Below are 18,940 nucleotides of genomic sequence, written 5' to 3'. Positions count from 1 at the left end.
TAAAGCAACTTTTTTTTCGGGAGCTTCCTCTGTTTCTCTGACTGAAAATATCTGTATGGGAGTCGAGAGAGTGCTAAAGCTCCTCAGGTCGTATTTTTGGTGGCATATATTTGTAGAAATTATCATTCTTTCTAAATGTGATGTAAATATGTCCTGTAACTACCAGATAAACAGTAACAGACGCGACCGAAGAAGTAAGTGTGTCCTCTTTCTTTTGTGAAATAGACCTAACGGTAATTTATTTCTGAGTGACTAATGTGCAATTTTGACATAAATTAATTCATTATGATCAATGTATCACTTTTTATTGTAAACCTGTGGTAAAACATCGATGCTTGGGTTTTAAATATTCAAGTAAACAACAAAAATGCCAGCAAACGGCCGCTTTTATCATGTTTGTTTTCAACGCTGTTTCCAGTGATTTCTGATTAGTTTTCTGATAAAACTTCCATTTGTTGGTGAATGGGTTAGTGTGACGTTGTTCCAGAGAGGCGTGTTACAGGCGTGTTTTAGTGAAGCGCTGTGGAGCTTCTGGCCCGACAGTGGAAACGCAGGCCCGGTGCTATTAGCCCGAGGCTATCAGCCCGGCACGGCCCGTTTAAAGCCCTGGCCTGGCCCTGGCCCGACAGTGGAAACGCGGCTATGGACTCCACACGGCCCGGATGTGGGCCGGATCTGGGCCGACACTATGTTGCTGTATGGTGTTTGATATCAGATGTTAAATATATCCAAAGATAATTGGAGTTGCAGAAACTTGATGGCGTGTCTAATTAAAACACGTGGCCAATACCAATCCTTTGCTCTCTTTTATTTTAAGTTCAGGATGATTAAGTCTTGAGTAACTCACATGATGTAAATGGACAGGTGTTAACGGATGGACAGGATGAACTGGATGGTCTTAAGTCACTACAATACAATAAAGGAAATCAAACTCATATAGTTCATCAGTAAACATATCAAATAATAAATCCAAATAATGATTAAATATCCAATCCAATCATTTCAAATAAACAAATTCAAACAATACAATTGGCAAAACAAACTTACTTAACGCATCCTAAGGAAAGGACTCAAAGAACATGGTTGAGCTCATTCAAACACCCACACCTCACCAGTGCAAGAGGAACAAAGGAAGGAAGTGAGGCCTAGACCTTGACCAGGGGGTGTATGGGTAATGTAGTGCACTAGATTTAGTAGTGTGGTTTGCTTGTAATTGTGGGATATGTAGTACAAATATGTATATATATGGGAAAAAAGGTAAATAATTAAAGAAAAGGGCTAAATTCACAACATATGGGTCTCCCCTTGTCAGGTGTGTGTTTCCTGGTCATATACTGGCTGGATATTCTTTATCCTCGGACATATTCCCTTGAAGGTATATTTAATACCAGGCCTGAGCTAAGCTGCCGATGTAGCCAGGGTTTCTGCTCTAGGGACTAGAGTCACGATGACCGCTAGGACGGGGAACTATGACTCTGGATCAGTGGCGGAGTCGGCATTTGATCCCCATTAGTGTCCTAGAACACAGTGCGAGTTCCCATTGGAAAGGGAACATATCGGGTTACACTGTAATCATGGTTCCCAGAGAAAGGGAATGAGACACTGCGACTCGCTTCATGCTTCCGGCATTCCTGCCCACGACTCCTTCAGACACGGAAGAGAATGACGTGTTCTACAAGCACTGTATTTATACTCTCGTCGAACCAGTCGTGACATCATAGGCTGTGCCGGCCAATGTTATTGTCGTGTTCTGACACCGTTCATGCCGGAGTCGTTCCCCATTAGCATCCTAGTGTCTCATTCCCCTTCTCAGGAAACCGTGATTACATTCGTAACCCGAGACATTTCACTTACATACCTGTCATCATGCGTTGATTCGCGCTCTCCAGTGACGACACCAGCTGATTAAATATGTAGAGCACAGAGAAGAAGACTAATAGCGCGCAGACAAACAACACACGAAGATACCGCAGCTTTTTCTAACTAAAAGAGCAGACATGGAGATATAAATCAGGCATGCTCATGAATATTAATGAGGTGTCTTCAGTCACGTGACCACGTTTTGTCCAGTAAAGGGTAAAGGGTTGAGGAGCCGACCAATGAAAACTTCCCAGCATGCTCTTCTCATGAATATAATTAAATACTCGCTAACTCTGCATTATATGGTCATATATATACACACTACTATCATTACATATAGAGAAACTAACTTATATCACTGATATATGACAATATGCAGCAAATGTTAAAAGAAAAGCAGAGACTTTAGTTTGTAACCAGCGCACAGAAAGCCTGTAGCTTGAATAGGAACAAATCAATGTACTATTACTCACTGATCCTTCTGGTTCTGATAATGTGATGATTGGTCTGATCACGTGTGTGCGTGAAGTGTGCAGCCTCTGTTACGACTGAGCACATCAACCTTCTGATCCAACAACCAGATATTACAGAGGACATGATACAATGGATGGATTACATTAATTTAAATTAAACATGAAAAATTTTGTGTTCAAAGTATAATTCACCTTCTGAAATTCACTTGTCATGGATGACTAAGCTCTGGCAATGGGAAAAAAAGAAGTTTAATGATGCTTTGAATCAATTGAATCGCTTGCTTCATGAACCGATTCACTGATTCTCAGCGCCACTCTGGCGACTCCTGCTGGTCAGAACAGTGTAATTACAAGCAGAAACACGCATGAAAACACCTTTTACAAACACACTGCTAATGTTTAATTGAAGCTTTAGTCAATTTAAAGCATTTAACTTTGTCTAGCTTTATAATATGTGTTATTTTATTAAACTGTAGGGTTTGTTTTGTTCGTTTTATAGACAGCTTGATTAATCAGAACAATAAGAGAGTTTTAAATACAACTCTAGGGTTCACTCTAAGCATAGCAGTCCGCTTTTAGCTATTATGCCAGCCGCAGCTGGAACCAGCTTCCAGAAGAGATCAGATGTGCTCCTACAGTCACTTTCAAATCCAGACTCAAAACACTTCTGTTTAGCTGTGCATTTACTGAATGAGCACTGTGCCGCTGTTCGTCCGACTGTTTGTACTGTATTTTATTTTATTTTTCTTAACTGTTTTAATTATTCTTATTTCTTTTAATTATTTTAATTTCTTCTATGTAAAGCACTTGAATTGCCATTGTGTATGAAATGTGCTATATAAATAAACTTGCCTTGCCTAACATTTTTACACACATCAATCATTGGTGAGATATATGCTTAAAGTATATTTGTCTAAAGTATTAGACATTTGTATTCATTTACATCTATTAATTTAGCAGACGCTTTTATCCAAAAGCGACTTACAAATGAGAACAATAGAAGCAGTGAAACTAACAATAGGACATCAGTATGCAAGTGCTATGACCCTTCCCAGTTTAACCTAACGCAGTGCATGTACCTTTTTTATTTTTTATAAATATATATAGAATAGAAGAAAGTGTCCGTATTAATGGATCAAGTGTTGCCGAAAAAGGAGCGTCTTCAGCGGTTTCTTGAAAGTGTCCTCGGACTCCTCAGCTCTCGTTGAGTTATAGATCATTCCTCCAGCAGGAACAGTCCAGGTACAGGTCTGAGAAAGAGATTTAGTGCCTCTCTGAGATGATGTTTCTGGATGGCACATGAGTCTGGAGTAATGAGTTTAGGTAAGAGGCAGCAGAGCCAGTGGTTGTTCTGTAGGCAAACGCCAGAGACTTGAATTTGATGCGAGCGGCAACCAGTGCAATTCTGTGAGTATTCAGTATTAAGATTAATAATAAAGCTAATTTATGTCACTTTTTGTAGACAAACCTTTCATCACAAACAAAACCTGTGCACTTTTCCACTGTTAATGCTCATAAGAAGAGAAATGTCAATCATACAGCATCATAGAGAGCATGTTATTACACTATATGTGTTAATCAGTCAAAGAAATGTCATGTTGAAGGAGGAATGAAAGCTGACAGACACAAGCAGAAGCTCAGCATTCACTTTATTCAACTATATTGTCTTCTTCCACACAGCTCTTACATCAGTTGAACATGTGAACACATCAGCGCCACCTAGTGGACATGAATATTATAGCAATGCACTGGAGAGAGAACACAAGAAAGTTCAACAATAACACAATTATGAAGAATAAAACAACAGTACAAATGCAAACAAACCAACCTTCAGTAAATCACATGTGCAGTAAAGCATATGATGATAACGGCCTGATTTTGAGACTATTTCTAATGTTTTGAGAACACAAAAAACATATAACATTGAATGAACGTTCTATTAATGTTACTGGAAGAACGTTTGTTCATACGTTGAGAGAAACTTGTTTGCTGAGTATAAAATATATATTATTTATAAAGTTTAGTTGAAGCAAGTCTTCCTAATATAAAAGCACTTCTATAGAGAAAACAAGAATTTGGTCACTTATAAGACGATAAAGGGATCATTTCAATAATTGTAAACACTGTTATTAACAATAATAATAATGATAATGCATTTTATTTAATGGCGCCTTTCATAACACCCAAGGTCACCTCACAAGCAATATACAGGTCACTGCATAAGACAATACACACAACAAACAAGCCGCATATACAGATAAAGTGCATTAAAGACTCAATACAACATGTTATAAAAAAAGCTTGTATAAAAAGATAAGACGCGTTTTAAAAGTCAACAAGCAATCGCTATTGTGAACATCAAGGGTAAGAGAGATCCATAGGCGGGCGGCAGCATAACTGAAAGATCTGGCACCCATGGGAGTTAGTCGAATCCGAGGTATCACAAGAGAAATTGAAGATGAAGATCTGAGAGCACGTGAAGGAGTGTAAACATGGAGAAGTTGTGTAAGGTATTGGGGTGCAAGATTATAAAGTGCCTTATAAGTAAGTAGCAAGATCTTGAATTCAACTCTATACTTTACTGGAAGCCAGTGCATTTGCTGAAGAACTGGAGAAATGTGCTCAGTAGAAGCTGTTCTAGATAGACATGAGCTGCAGAATTCTGAACCAACTGAAGCTTATTTAGCAATTTGGAGAAGAGCATTACAGTAGTCTATACGTGAAGTGACTAGTGCGTGAATGAGAACTGCAGTATTATTATTTGAAAGAAAGGGACGGAGACGGTTAATATTACGCAAGTGGAAGTATGCAATCCGCGTGATATTATCGTGAGCTTCAAAGGATAGTGTGCTATCCATGATGACACCCAAACTTTTAACCTGTGAAGAAGGACAGATTGCAGTATTGTCAATGTACAAAGAAAGACAATTAGATTTAGACAAAACAGATCTAGTGCCAACAAGCAAAGCCTCAGTTTTGTTGCCATTTACCTTCAAGAAGTTAGCTGACAGCCAATCTTTAATTTCTGCTAAACATCTGGACAAAGATGGTGGTGGAAAAGAACCAGTGGGTTTGGCAGACAGGTAAAGTTGGGTGTCATCCGTGGAAACAGTGGAAATGAATACCATATTTCCTCAAAATGTTTCCGTTATTACACACTTCCAGCAACTATACAGTCTCACATAATCATCATAAATATATTAATACTGTGATCTAATCAGTTAAAGTGTGATTTAGTTCAAATACCACATAATTCACTATCATATTCTCTTCTGATGTCGGCCTCTGAAAGTGAAATATTACAGTGAGTGTATGATGGAGCTCATATGATCAACAGTAAACACTCACACTGACCTGATATAAACACACATGTGATTGATGTGATGATTATGAGAGGCTGAACTACAATACACAACATTATTCAACATTATTCAACATTATTCACTGGGTTCCAGCTGAGGCTGATTCATGTCACATAATAAATTACCCTTAGAATGGGACCTGGGAATTACTTTATCTTCAAGTGGAGGATGTATTTCTATGGATCCTGTGTGTATACCGCACCCTGAACAACCTGTGTGAGCTGATGTGGAGCAGAACAACAAAACATTCGTCAGAAACTGAATAATATCCTGTCGTGAATCTGTCAATCTGTACCTTTAACTTTAATTGTATGAAGGATCAATAATTCAACATGTTTTACACTCATCATAATAAAGTTTACATGTATATTATGTAGAGGATATGTGGGATAATTGTTCATTTCTGTGCATTGTTGTATAGACACAAACTGTGAAGTTTTCATCACAAACAAAACTTGTGCACTTTTCCACTGTTAATGCTCATAAGAAGAGAAATGTCAATCATACAGCATCATAGAGAGCATGTTATTACACTATATGTGTTCATCAGTCAGAGAAACTCAACAATAACACAATTATGAAGAATAAAAGGTAACACTTTATAATAACTGCACACTATTAATCATTAATTAAGTATTAGTAAACAGTTAATTCATAATTTATAAAGTATTAATAAACATTAATAAGCAGTATATAAATACAGCTATAAATGCTTTATTCTTGATTTAAAAGCGTATCTATAATGTGTTTAATAATTGTATTGTCATACTTTATTAATGATCAATTTATCATTTCTAAATGAAGTATAGCATTATTTACACACCAGTTATTTAGGTGTTGTCATTGATTCATAAGATAACTTATAAATTGTAGGTAAATGTTGTAGATGCAGGGAGTTATAAAGCATTTAGTAGTGGTCAGTTCACTATTTGTGTGAGCTCATCTAAAGTGAGGACTAGTTATGCCTTGTAAAGCATTTATAAAGGAGATTTAAAAGCTCATTAATATTCTAAACAAAAAAAGGAAACAAACACAACGCAGTGATATAGAACATATAAATATTAACAGCCTTTAAATCTTAACTGACCACTACTAAATGTTTTATAACTACCTGAATTAACCCTGAATTACAGTAGAAATACATGTTAATAAAGCATTTATTAACACACTAAGTAACTATTACTATATGTCTGAATAATAAGATATATGAATGTACATTTAAATAGTTTATTAATCATTTACTTACAATTTCTAAGTGATCTTATGAACCACTGACAACTCTTAAATAACTGGTGTGTAAATAATGCAATACTTCATTTAGAAATGATAAATTGATCATTAATAAAGTATGTAAATACAATTATTAAACACATTATAGATATGCTTTTAAATCAAGTATAAAGCATTTATAGCTGTATTTATAAATTGCTTATTAATGTCTATTAATGCTTTATAAATGATGAATTAACTGTTTTCTAATGCTTAACTAATGATTAATAGTGTGCAGTTATTATGAAGTGTTACTGAATAAAACAACAGTAAATGTGCAAACAAAGTTCTGACCAGCATTCAGTAAATCACATGTACAGTAAAGCATATGATGATAACGGCCTGATTTACAGAAGTCGCCATAAAAATGAGAATGTTTTACTGAGTTTTCTATTAAGATATGAAAATATTATTTCTGAATGTGAATGTCTGAACTTTTTTTTATGTGAAGGCCAGCAAAATTAAATTTAGTCATCCAACTAGAACGTTACAGAAAAAATGTTCCATCAATGATCTATAAATTATGTTTTTGTGTTAATGTTTTGAGAAGATTACTAAAGAGCACAAAACTTTGAATGAACGCACTATTAATGTTACTGGAAGAACGTTTCTCGAGAGAACAAACGTTTGACTTTAGTGACGACAGATTGAAGACTATAAACGAATCCTTAAATAATTCTTTATAACTACAGTTTCACATAATCATCATAAATATATTAATACTGTGAGCTGATCAGTTAAAGTGTGAGATCATTCAAACTTACTACCATATAATTCACTATCATATTCTCTTCTAATATCGACCTCTTAAAATAAAATATTTCATTACACAAATGAGTTTATAATAAACGACTCATGGAAATATGAAAAATATAGTAAATGTTCCTCTTGTTGATATCGAGCCATCAGTGCATGTTATTATAAAGAAGCACAATGTTTATCTCATAATCTTTCATCATAAAGTAATAACTTGATAACCTGAAACAACTTTTCTTTTCTATTTACTGTAATGCATAAAAATCTCTGAAACGCTTTATGTGGATATCAGTTTATCAGTTATTAGAGTATTAATAAACCCTCTGGTTAATATCAGCTGACTCTTTATTTTGATGCTCCTCAACAGACTATAACTTTGCAACTACATGTAAACTTATTATATATGAACTGTAACTCTATTATTCTACTAATACTGTAGTGTGCCGGAGAAAGCAGGCGGAAGCGAGGATCTATTAGCAGGGTTTTAATGGAGAAACACGTAGTACAAATAATAAAGAACACGAAGGACAAAGAAACAAAACCACGAGCAGGACCGAACTAGAAGCACCCATACATGTACAACAACTGACCAAGTAACAAGTGAAACACAAGGGCTATAAATACACAGAGACAAACAAGCTAAACAAGATAACAAGGGGGTGTGGCTAACTAGAAACACCTGGGAAGACTAATCAACAAGAAAAACTACAAAGGACTACAAAACATGGCACAGAACAGGAAATAACAAGTCCACACAAGACAAGGGGAACACAAGACAGGAATCATGACTAATACTGAGAGCAGGGTTCTCAAGTCTCACGCATTGGGCGTGAGACACACGCAATTCAACCAGTTCACACGCTCACACGCCACACCGTGTATTTCTCACGCTGAAAAGGCAATGCCAACCAAGTTGTCCTGCAAGCTTTATATATAACGTTGTATACGAGGCGCAGGCACACAGAGTGAAGTTTCCAGCACGTATCTCGGCCAGATTGCGTTCGTTACTAGGCAACATAGATGCGCGAACACACGGAAGTTGACGGAACATTCTCGGCCACCGTACGTTCGTTACTAGGTAACCAACAACATCGCGCGAACACACGTCGTGATGGAGAAGGTAAGTTGGAAGAAAGCTCGTCTAACATTTTTAGGCTAGAACATTTAATATATAGCCCATCATATTATTATTAATGCAATCAAAAACTCTACAACTACTTTGCAACCAGGCCAGAAGCTTTGGCTCAGTTTGGCTAGCTTACGTTATCTGAAACTAAGGGAAATGTTTGTGGGTATGGGAAGGAATGAAGATGTATTTCTTCATTTTATTTTAAATGATATATTATACTGTATTAATAGTCTTTCTAGTTACATTAAGGCTACATGTAGTAAATCAGAGTGCTCTGGCAAATATTTTATATCCTGTCAAAACATACATTAATCATTGCCATTGCATTCGTATTTTTCAAAGATGTCAGGGAAAAAAGCAAAAATATATTTGATCATTCTGGACACCAAAGGGTAAGCCCCCTAAAAAGGTTGCCAGATTAGAGGAGGAGACAGTGGAAGAGGTGGTGGCAGAGACGGTGGAGAAGACACCAAGTGAGACAGTAGGAGAGACAGTGTCAATGTCCCACCACACAATAAATCATTAAACCATTTCGACTAGACACATTCAAAATGCAAAAAAAAATTGTTTTTCCAAACTGTTCGGAGCAATTTGTTACATTTTTGTAATTTTGGTATATTTGTAATTTTGAAATATAACATTAAAGAGTATATTTGATGTGATGAATAATTACTCTGTCATTTATCAGATTTACCAATTGTTATAATTTCAATTTGTGCTGGTTAATTATGAACAATGGGTAAAATTGGGGGGCGGGGACGGGAGGGGGCGGGGCTTCATTAGGGCTCCTCCCCTAACCACATGTGATCTCACTCCAAGCTTTTGATAAAACTTGAGAACCCTGCTGAGAGTTAGTTCACATGTACATTTATTTCTGTCCTCTATTCATGTTCTCGCTCTAGTTTTTGGGGAAGTTATATTGAAATTACTCACAGAACCTTTAATTAAACCATTGAAACACAAGGAAGGAAACAATTCTCACAAAATAAAAATATTAAGTGCAAATTTGGTTTAATAAATGTAAACAAAAGAAAGTATTATATTATTTGCATATTATTACATATTTGCATATGAATGTATAGAGGAAAACACAAACTCCATCATAAACTTTGACAGAGAAATATTAATATTACACTTCAACCCTCAGTATGAATATATTTATACTGGATTATGTGTTTTATCACTGTTTAATACTGGAACATGATTTAAGATTCCTCTCTGAATTCAGTGTGACTTTAATGCATTTACATGTTAAGAGCTCATATTTAACTCTAGATTCAGTCCTGGATATTCTTATATATTTCTCTTCAGAGAGACCTGACACTGTGAGACGATGTGGAGATTATGATTGTTTGCCTTAGATCTGTCTATCAGTGCCTTTATAAATGTGTGTAATGCAAAACCACTGATAGAGAAAACAAGCATTTGTGGACTTTACACTCAGAAGAGAAACTGACCTTCTGACACAAGCCATTCAGTAGAGTCACTCGAGGATGACGGTGAGAAGCCTGAAATGAAAAGGCCAGTTACTTTAATATTATAAATAAATGCTTTGATAATTTCAAATACTTGTGTAATACATACGTCCAAAGCCACTGCACTTTTTAGTAATTTCATCCTCATGTTTAACTGTGAAGAAACAGCGAACACAATAATCAAAAGTATTTTACACTCATCATAATAAAGTTTCAAGTTATATTGCCATAAAATGAAGCACAAAACTGATGTGTCAAAAAATGTCAACAAAAAAAGGTCTGATGTGTGTAAACGCTGTAAACATGTTATTGGAAATGTTTGTAATACAAAACCACTGATAGAGAAAACAAGCATTTGTGGAATTTTGACTCACGAACAGGAGAAGAGTCACCCTGGGGTCTCACTGTAGGGACTGAAATGAAAAGGTCAGTTAGTTTAAAACTATAAATAAATGCTTTTAATAATGTCAAATACTAGTGTAAATAATGCATACTTCTACAGCGCTCTGCGAAAATATGATCCTCAAGTTTAATGCCGTAGAAACCCAGTGTGTGATTCTTCTCCAGTGTGTTGAAGCGGTAGCGAAGAATAGTGTCTTCAACTGTGAAGAAACATGAGGAACACACACACACACACACACACACACACACACACACACACACACACATGATATCAGAGAGCGATGTTTTCCTCATTTATTTGTGCTTTCTGAATTATGTTACTTATTTGCAAACTTCTCAATCTCAGGCTTCCCAATTTATATCAGTCTATACAGATTTTCTTTGTTAACATCACAATCTACTTCACATATGTTAGCTAATGTACACAGAAGACTGAAGTGTTGGACTTACGTTGGTCTTCAGGAATGAGTTTTCTCTTTAACTCCTGCACTGTGGTGTTCCTGAATTCCTCTTCTGAATTCGCCACAGAAACTGTTCTTCTCTCCAGTCCGTGTCTCATATCTATAAAGTAGATCTGGAAACTCATGTTGAATGTGCTCGAACTTTAACTATATTCCCTCAGGATCTAGTAGTAACTGCACTGATGCACACAGTGATGATAGTTTCACTTTCTCTGTTTAAACTCGCCGGTGTGTGTGTGTGTGTGTGTGTCCAAACCCTCTTGTCTTTGTGGCGGTTCTGGGGGGGGGGGGGGGGGGGGCAGTGCCCCCGTGTCACCAAGCTTGGCCCCCCCTCTGGCCCCCCTAAATTTGGAATCGTAAAATCACACCAAACAACTGCGCTTTTTATCAGTAGCGGCGCCTTCATCTATAGGCTACACTGCAGCACGACGTGTATATTCACATCACATGTTAACGCAGAGGAACGGGACACTGCAGTTCACAAAAGTTCATTATTTGCATGTGCTTTAAAGCCTTGCCGGTTAAACATGTCATTCGCTGCTGATGCGCTGTTCAAACATGCGCTTTACTGAGCGCGTACACTCGACGCGCACATGCACTAAAAGCCTGTTACTGGACTAAGTTATCTTGTGAGTCTTATATTGTGCTAATACTGTCAAATACAGACAATGTTTACATAAACAAAGTTGGTTATGTCTAAAGTGAAAGCAAACAGAGAAAATTTATTAAAATCTGCTTGTCATATGCGTGTATAGACGCGTCGCGTGCAGTTCTTAAAGAGACAGTAGCACTAATAATAAACATGCTGCCGCTTGTCCTTAAAGAGATAGTTCACCCAAAACCAAACAGTTGCTGGTCTCCATTGACTTCCATACATAGTAGGAAAAAAATATACCATGGAAGTCACAGGGGTACATCAACTGTTTGGTTACTCACATTCTTTCAAATAACGTTTATTTTCAACAGAAGAAAGAAACTTATTCAGGTTTAAAACAACTTAAGAGAGTAAATTATGACTTTTTGGGGGGAGAACTATCCCTTTAATGTTAATAAAACAACAAAACACAGAGGAAATCATTCACTGCTCTTGACTGAGAACTTTAAGTCTGTTGTGTTTTATTTTCATATTTGTTCATTTAATTACTTTCTCATACTGTTAAATACACCTATAGCTGAAAAAATAAAGCACTGTTTATTTCATTTGTATATTAAGTTGTGTATGTGTAATATGTATCTCTGTTCTTAATTTTTAATAACAAAGAAAATAGTGACAAAGATTTTTATCTTCGCCACTTTGGCCTAAATGTCTGCCATTCTTTTTTATTTTATATTTTGTTACCTATATTTTGTTACCTATAAGGCTTTGCTTTTAAAATAGGGACATTAGTTTGGCTGTAATGCTCAGTCACATGCAAAATAGTAAAACCAACATGAAAAAAGAATCGTGATAAAATCGTGATTTTCCTGAAAAAATTAATAAAATTGTGATATGATATTATTGCCATATCGCCCACCCCAGGTGTAAAAAAGTGCCTAGATGTGCTTAGATGCTAAAAATGTGTTATTATTGATCATTATATCACACTACAATTAAACATAATGAAACATTAATTTGAATTGAAATTGTTTTATTAGCTTAGCTAATATAATTTATTAGCTTTTTCTAGAGATTGCAGTCATGCATGACATGGTGAAAAATGATTTGAAATAATACTGAAAATAGGTTAAAATGAATGTTAAAGGTGTGCCCCCTAAAAGCACAAGTGGCCCCTGCCTGGCCCCCCCAGTTACTGTGGTCTAGAACCGCCACTGGCTTTATTCTTATACAGACATCAGAGTTTTCTGCTGTGAAAGGAAACGTTGCCTCGACCGCTTCTAAGAAAAGGTCAGGATGTCGATGTGACGTCTTCAGCTCATACATGACACATGACACACAGTAATTTTCCTCTAAACTATTGTCTGTTGTCATGCAAGGACATACATTACATGAAGCAGTGTTCGAACTATACCGTGTCCTTTGAGGAGGGAGGGAGGGAGGGGGGGGGGGGGAGTGCGCTTGCGCGTGCCTCGAAGAAGGACTTACAACAGCTACAAGTGTATGCACTATTATACTTTATCGACACAAATTGATAGGTCAAACAGCAAACAAACAGCCACCAACAAAACGTCTTTGAGTTCACATAAACAACGGTTAAAGGACAATTCCGGAGCAAAATGAACCTAGGCAAAATAAACTTTATAAATACTTTATAAATACTTTATAAAGACAGTACACGTCGAGTAGGCAGGAGCCATCTTCGGGAAACAATCTCGACCAGTCGAGCAACGAACGCCGAGTTACGTGAGCTGAACTGTGACTTAAACCTATCGACCAGCTCATGTAGCTCGGCGTTCGTGGTTCAACTGGTTGAGACTGTTTTCCAAAGATGGCTCCTGCCTACTCGATGTGTACTGTCTTTATAAAGTATCTTCTTATTAAACTGTCTGTACACTTACAAAGTTCTCAATGCTTCGGTTTGTATGTAGGGACCCTCATTATACTACCGTGTTAGTGTGAGGCTATTTTGAGCCTTGTTATTGGTATTAACTAGCGATTTCTTTTTACTTATATTCAATGCCCCCCATATACTAGCGTTAAGCTAATCAGTTTTTAGAGATACAACTATTTACATTCGATTATCATGAAAACTCATCACAGAGAACGATCAACTCGGTAACCATATTAACCCCTAGGTTTATTTTGCTCCGGAATTGTCCTTTAAATTACTCGTCACGCTATAGAATAATATCATAATAATTCCACCGTTCAATTACGCCTAAGACATCCAGAGTCACACGCAGACCCATAACAAACCAGCCGCATAATTGGGAATAACAAGCCTTACCTTAACACAAAATCAACCACAGAAGCCTGAAGTCAGCTTCCTTTGCTGTTCGTCCAGAAATCCAAGAAGTGGATGGGCGATGACCTGCCTTAATCCAAGATATTATAAAGGGCTTTGGGTCGAAACTCTGCAATGGGGGTCCATTAATGTCCAGAAAAAGAAGCGATGAGAGGCTTTTTTCACGCAACCTATTGCGGGTCTTGCTGTCAGTATCATTGACGGCAGAAAACCCCCTCTAACATTCTCCATACAGGATCAAAGCATTACGATCCTGTGGCCAAAAGCGCTTGTCCAGGGGTTTTAGCATTTGTAGGAGGTCTGATTCTGGCATTCGCCTTGTGAGATTGTCGATCACAGATTGATAAAGCTAATTTTGATTAATCTTGCCTGTACCCTCAACTAGTTGAACATCTTTAAACAGCCCCAGAGACGTGCGCTGTTCGGCCTTCTGTGTGGATTTCCCTCCACTCGCTATCATTGCTTTCAGTATATCAATACACTGCAGAATGTGGCAACTGGCATCAACTAGAGTGATATCTCTTTGCCGACATTTCAGTGACAGGCCCTGCAGCTCACGGAGAATGTCTTTCATGCAAGCCAAATCAAGTAAAAACCCTGAGTTTGTGAGGTGTTTGTATAGCGCCAGGAATTTCATCCTCACTTGCAATTGGGAGTGGCGCGCTAAAGCAGGGTAGTTATTCCAGACCGCCTTTACAGTATTGAAACTACTCGCCACCCATCTGATGTTGAATATCTGTCCAATTCTGAAAATATGCATATTTAGATCGGCAGCAGCTTCCTCAAGCAATCTCACATTCTTTGCAGACTGGTGGTACAGAGAATACAGCTTGGCAATGAAAAACTCGAAATGATTACATCCAGCAACCACTTTCAAAGAATCATGGACAGCCAATTCAAGGCGATGGGCCAAGCAATGTATGGACTGGATGTTTGGAAAGTAACGCTTAAAGCTACACTGTGTGATATTTTCCCCCATCTAGCGGTGAAATTGTATATGATTACCCAGTGAATATTAGTTTCTGTTCCTTTCAATTTCGAGGGCGTTTTAACTCCTACGGTGGCCGTATTATTCCAAGATTAACATGGCTTCCAGTTCGACTTCGTCCAATTGCACCTTTAAAACTATCACCTGTGGTCCGTCGCAGCACAGATTTATGTTACAAGGTAAACAATACTTTTTCACCATTGAAGTGAGGAAAAGTAACGCAAGTTATACTAGAGGTCGTTCTGGCGTTATGCACAACCATGCTATGGTTAGACAAGCAACTATAAAACTTCGAATTTACACAAATAGGCTGGATTACCTGTCGAGAAGAAAGCAGGCAACTTCGGCGTCCATTTTAAAGTCTTTGCTCCTCATGAGCTCTTTCCATCTGGGAAAAGTTACTCCAGTATTGACTTTGGTCTTGCTGATTTGCCTGTCGCGTTGACGTTGTAATTCTCTCTTTCGCTTCCTTGGCGACTCTGCTTCATGTCCTCGAGAATAGCCGTGATCCTCCATCAGCAATCTTTCAAATCTGCCGGTGGTCGCGAGTAATCTCCCCCTCGCATTCGTCTCTGTGTCACTGGGTGTAAAGCGCGAAAGGCGACGCTATGTCCCTCTTTGGCTAGTGTAGTTTCAAGATGGCGACCGGCGACATGGCGACCGGCATTCGAACCCCTCACCCGTATGTACTTTCAATGGCAGATTATAAACTTACGAGAATACTTTATTACTTGACAGAAGTAAATATACATTAATGAGCACATATATATGATATTCTTCTGCAAAGGCGGATCTTTCGCTGCACTTTTACGTCATAATTCCACACTTTTCGGATCCTGTCATTTTCTGGCCTTGGTTTCAATAAAAACAGTTTTTGGAATAACAAGGACGTTTTTAGTTTTAAAACTTACAGGTTTTTTTATATAGTATTACGAACTCTTAACTGTCAAAAGATCAAGGAAAATGTTTATTTTCACTTTAACTGAAAGTGACGTGACGCCAAGTACACTGTCCCATACTCGGAATGTGTGTGTGCACTTACCCATCGAAATGCAGTGAGTATTGAACACACACACACACTCACTCTGAACACACACTCGGAGCAGTGGGCAGTGAAATTGTGCTGCGGCGCCCAGGGGTTCAGTGTCTCAGCTGTGGTTATTGAAGGTGAAAGAGAGCGCTGGTCAATCAATCATTCACAACCAACCACTTACAATTCCTGCCGGACTGAGACTCGAATCCGCGACCTTCCGGTTACAAGTGCCACTCTCTAACCATTAGGCCACAACTGCCCCATTATTAGCTGTTGTTGCTCATTACATATAAAATTAGGTTTTACTGCTTCTTCCAAAGTCATTAATTAGACATTCACTGCTGATGTATTTTGTCTGAGGTAGTTGGTCACACAAAATTAATATGGAAACTCCTTGAAAAAAGTTCTTAGAATTCAGAATCTGAAGGATATTTATCCCAATGGCAGTGATTATTTTGTTTTAAAGTAATTCAAGAGAATGGTTGTATTATAGCATTCTAAACTTAGTCGTAATTGTTTCAGTTTGAGAGGGTGTCCAGGGTTCACTCTGCATCTGATATAGTGAAAACGTCTAATGCAAATCAATTATTACAGAATGATTAAAAAGGACTAAAAGCATTATCAGTAAATTAACCCTTACACCAAAGAGTTACAAGACTGAATCTATTGTAGATATTTCTTGGTTGATTTCAAACATCCTCCTTTACTCTTTACTTTTTAAAGATCACACAATCTGGCCGAATATGTTGTTGAGATCAGATGTATATTTATTTAGAGGGCACATGCTTAATTTTGCAATCCACATCAGCTGGAAAACATTGATTCTTGCTTCATTTTTACTTTACATTACAATACAGTAACATTCACAACAAAAAAGGCAATGAAAATTAATGTCCATCAAATTTCACAAGACACAAAGAGAATCCAAACTCCAGTGAAAGTTGTTCATTTACAAAGACTGTTCATCCAGATCATCCAAGGTCATTCAGAACCAGAAAACAGGGAAACAAGTCTGACTGAACATACAGAGCTAATAAAAACATTAAAAAGTGAATACATTAAAAATAAAATGAAATACTATGGAAAGTACAGTATTTAATCACATATTTGACTTAATTTTCCTCCCTATCTTCTGCAAATGAAAATCTTTGTATGAAACACTAGTCCTAAAAGCATGAGCAGATCCACAGTGGAAAATCTCAGAATATGTAAGCATTCGCTTTCTATAATTCAGCACACACTGCTTGCAATGACCGAAAGCTTACACTTTTAAAGATTTCAGTTTAAAGAGTGTCAATAAATTGATAATACCAAGTTCAAGCATAATTTCAACTGATCTGTAACTCTCTGTTAATTTCGTCTTTGGCACTTTTAATTTCCTCCAGAGTCTCCTGAAGTTGAGCAGCTGTTTCTCTCATCTGATGAATACATTTCAAAGTTTCTGATTTAAATTCTTCTGCTTTTTTTTCTTTGTTATTTACTTCAGAGATCTCTATTGAATCACAAACAATACTGTACACATCAAGAGCAAGAAAAAGAGCTGAGATTACGCTACTTACTCTCCCAACCACCTTAAGAGTTTGAGCAGCTTTTGCGGCTATTTTCCCAATTTTAGCAGTTCGCAGTACAACTAAAAGTTTAGTAATGCTCGAAACGGTTTTCACGGATCTCACACTTGTCATTATTGCCTTATTTACCACAGAAAACTCTTGCTCTGCCTTCTGAAGCTCTTCTATGGTTTTAGAAATTTTTTTCAGATGATCAATCATTGGATTGATTGTGTTCTGGAAATCCTTGATGATCTTCTCAATAGTTGCACGTAGTTTTTTCTGCTGGATCATGTTAGTGATGTTCGCTGCTGCACCTGTTATTCCTCCAGCTATTCCGACTCCAACACCAACAGCAGAAACAACTAAAGAAAGACCAAATGTGAAAAATGATAAAGCCAGACCCACTAGTGCCGTGACTCCTCCAGCCGCTCCAACACATGATCCCACTAAACTGCTCACCGTAGTGGCTTTGTGCATGGCTTCAAGATCGTCAGTGATTCCACAATATTTTGAAAAGTCAGCAAAACATTCGTTTGTATTTGTTTTTTAAGCTTTTTTATCTTACGTCGGCCCTGTAGCCACGAGCGTTTAAAACCGTGCCTCCCCATATCTCGTGAAATGTCTTCAAACACGGATTTATTTCGGTAACAACCCATTGCATTTTTGCCTGCACTGTCTCTTCCCCCAAAGACTCAAAAGACATCAAACCTCCGCATTACTCCACTGTGTGTAGCCTTCGTCCTCCATCACGTCTATAATAAGTCATGTGTTCTCAGTTGGTGGTGTCCACCTGAGTTGACGTCACTTTTTTAATGACGTACAACTCGCATTGACTGGGGAATATCCGATTTGTCTGCTTACATGGCACACGCAAATGCACGTATCCGATTCATATCCGATTTATTACCACATATGAGTGAGGCCTGAATCAGATCTGAGAAAATCAGAATCCATGCGGTTTTTTCCTGCTTACACATTCACCGGTCATATCCGATCTGTGCCACATGAGAGGAAAAAATCAGACGTGGGCCACTTGAACCATGCAGTGTAAATGGGGCCTTAGAGCCAGACTCTGACACGAGCTTCTCCGCTGCATCTTGCTCTGCTGCTGTTGATATTCTAGAGACTCATTTTGATGGCTCCAGTAACTGCAGAACTTCTGACTACCAAAGCTGTGCATTTGCTGCAAAAATGTACTCCTCTTCAAATACCCTGACCGATGTGCAAAGAAGCATCACATGCACAGAAGAACGACTCTGTGAAACCCTGGACTGTGTGC

General features: G+C 37.6%; 2 protein-coding genes and 1 long non-coding RNA gene across 8 annotated transcripts in view; 1 reads left to right on the top strand and 2 right to left on the bottom strand.

The window, feature by feature from the left end:
* Positions 1 to 4,142, top strand: part of LOC309491307 — a 35,002-nt gene extending 30,860 nt beyond the window's left edge. The window contains exons 2-3 of the long non-coding RNA XR_014203011.1: positions 3,796 to 3,925; positions 4,104 to 4,142. This is a non-coding gene — a long non-coding RNA (uncharacterized lncRNA). The remainder of the gene's footprint in view (positions 1 to 3,795; positions 3,926 to 4,103) is intronic.
* The window catches only part of LOC309491272 (uncharacterized protein), a 40,140-nt gene continuing 24,382 nt past the window's right edge, over positions 3,183 to 18,940 (bottom strand). Inside the window, exons 5-8 of one of the 6 annotated variants that reach the window (XM_082160773.1) lie at positions 10,307 to 10,357; positions 5,821 to 5,916; positions 5,324 to 5,369; positions 3,966 to 5,212 (exon numbers count right to left, since the gene is read on the bottom strand). In XM_082160773.1, coding sequence (XP_082016899.1) covers positions 5,362 to 5,369; positions 5,821 to 5,916; positions 10,307 to 10,357 — 155 coding nt within the window. In that variant the 3' untranslated portion in view covers positions 3,966 to 5,212; positions 5,324 to 5,361. Of the gene's footprint in view, positions 3,576 to 3,618; positions 3,685 to 3,965; positions 5,917 to 10,306; positions 10,358 to 18,940 lie in introns of those variants that run through there. The other 5 variants (XR_014202977.1, XM_082160772.1, XM_082160775.1 and 2 more) reach the window with 5 other exon arrangements.
* Positions 5,980 to 18,940, bottom strand: part of LOC309490704 (uncharacterized protein) — a gene marked incomplete at its 5' end in the record, with an annotated part of 50,751 nt that continues 37,790 nt past the window's right edge. Inside the window, one exon of the mRNA XM_082159917.1 lies at positions 5,980 to 7,942. The remainder of the gene's footprint in view (positions 7,943 to 18,940) is intronic.

This window comes from Leuciscus leuciscus (assembly GCF_965113295.1).
Source record: "Leuciscus leuciscus genome assembly, chromosome: 25".
Classification (NCBI taxonomy): Eukaryota; Metazoa; Chordata; class Actinopteri; order Cypriniformes; family Leuciscidae; genus Leuciscus; species Leuciscus leuciscus.
The sequence above is the reverse complement of the archived record's forward strand: the minus strand, read 5'-3'. Positions and strand labels throughout refer to the sequence as shown.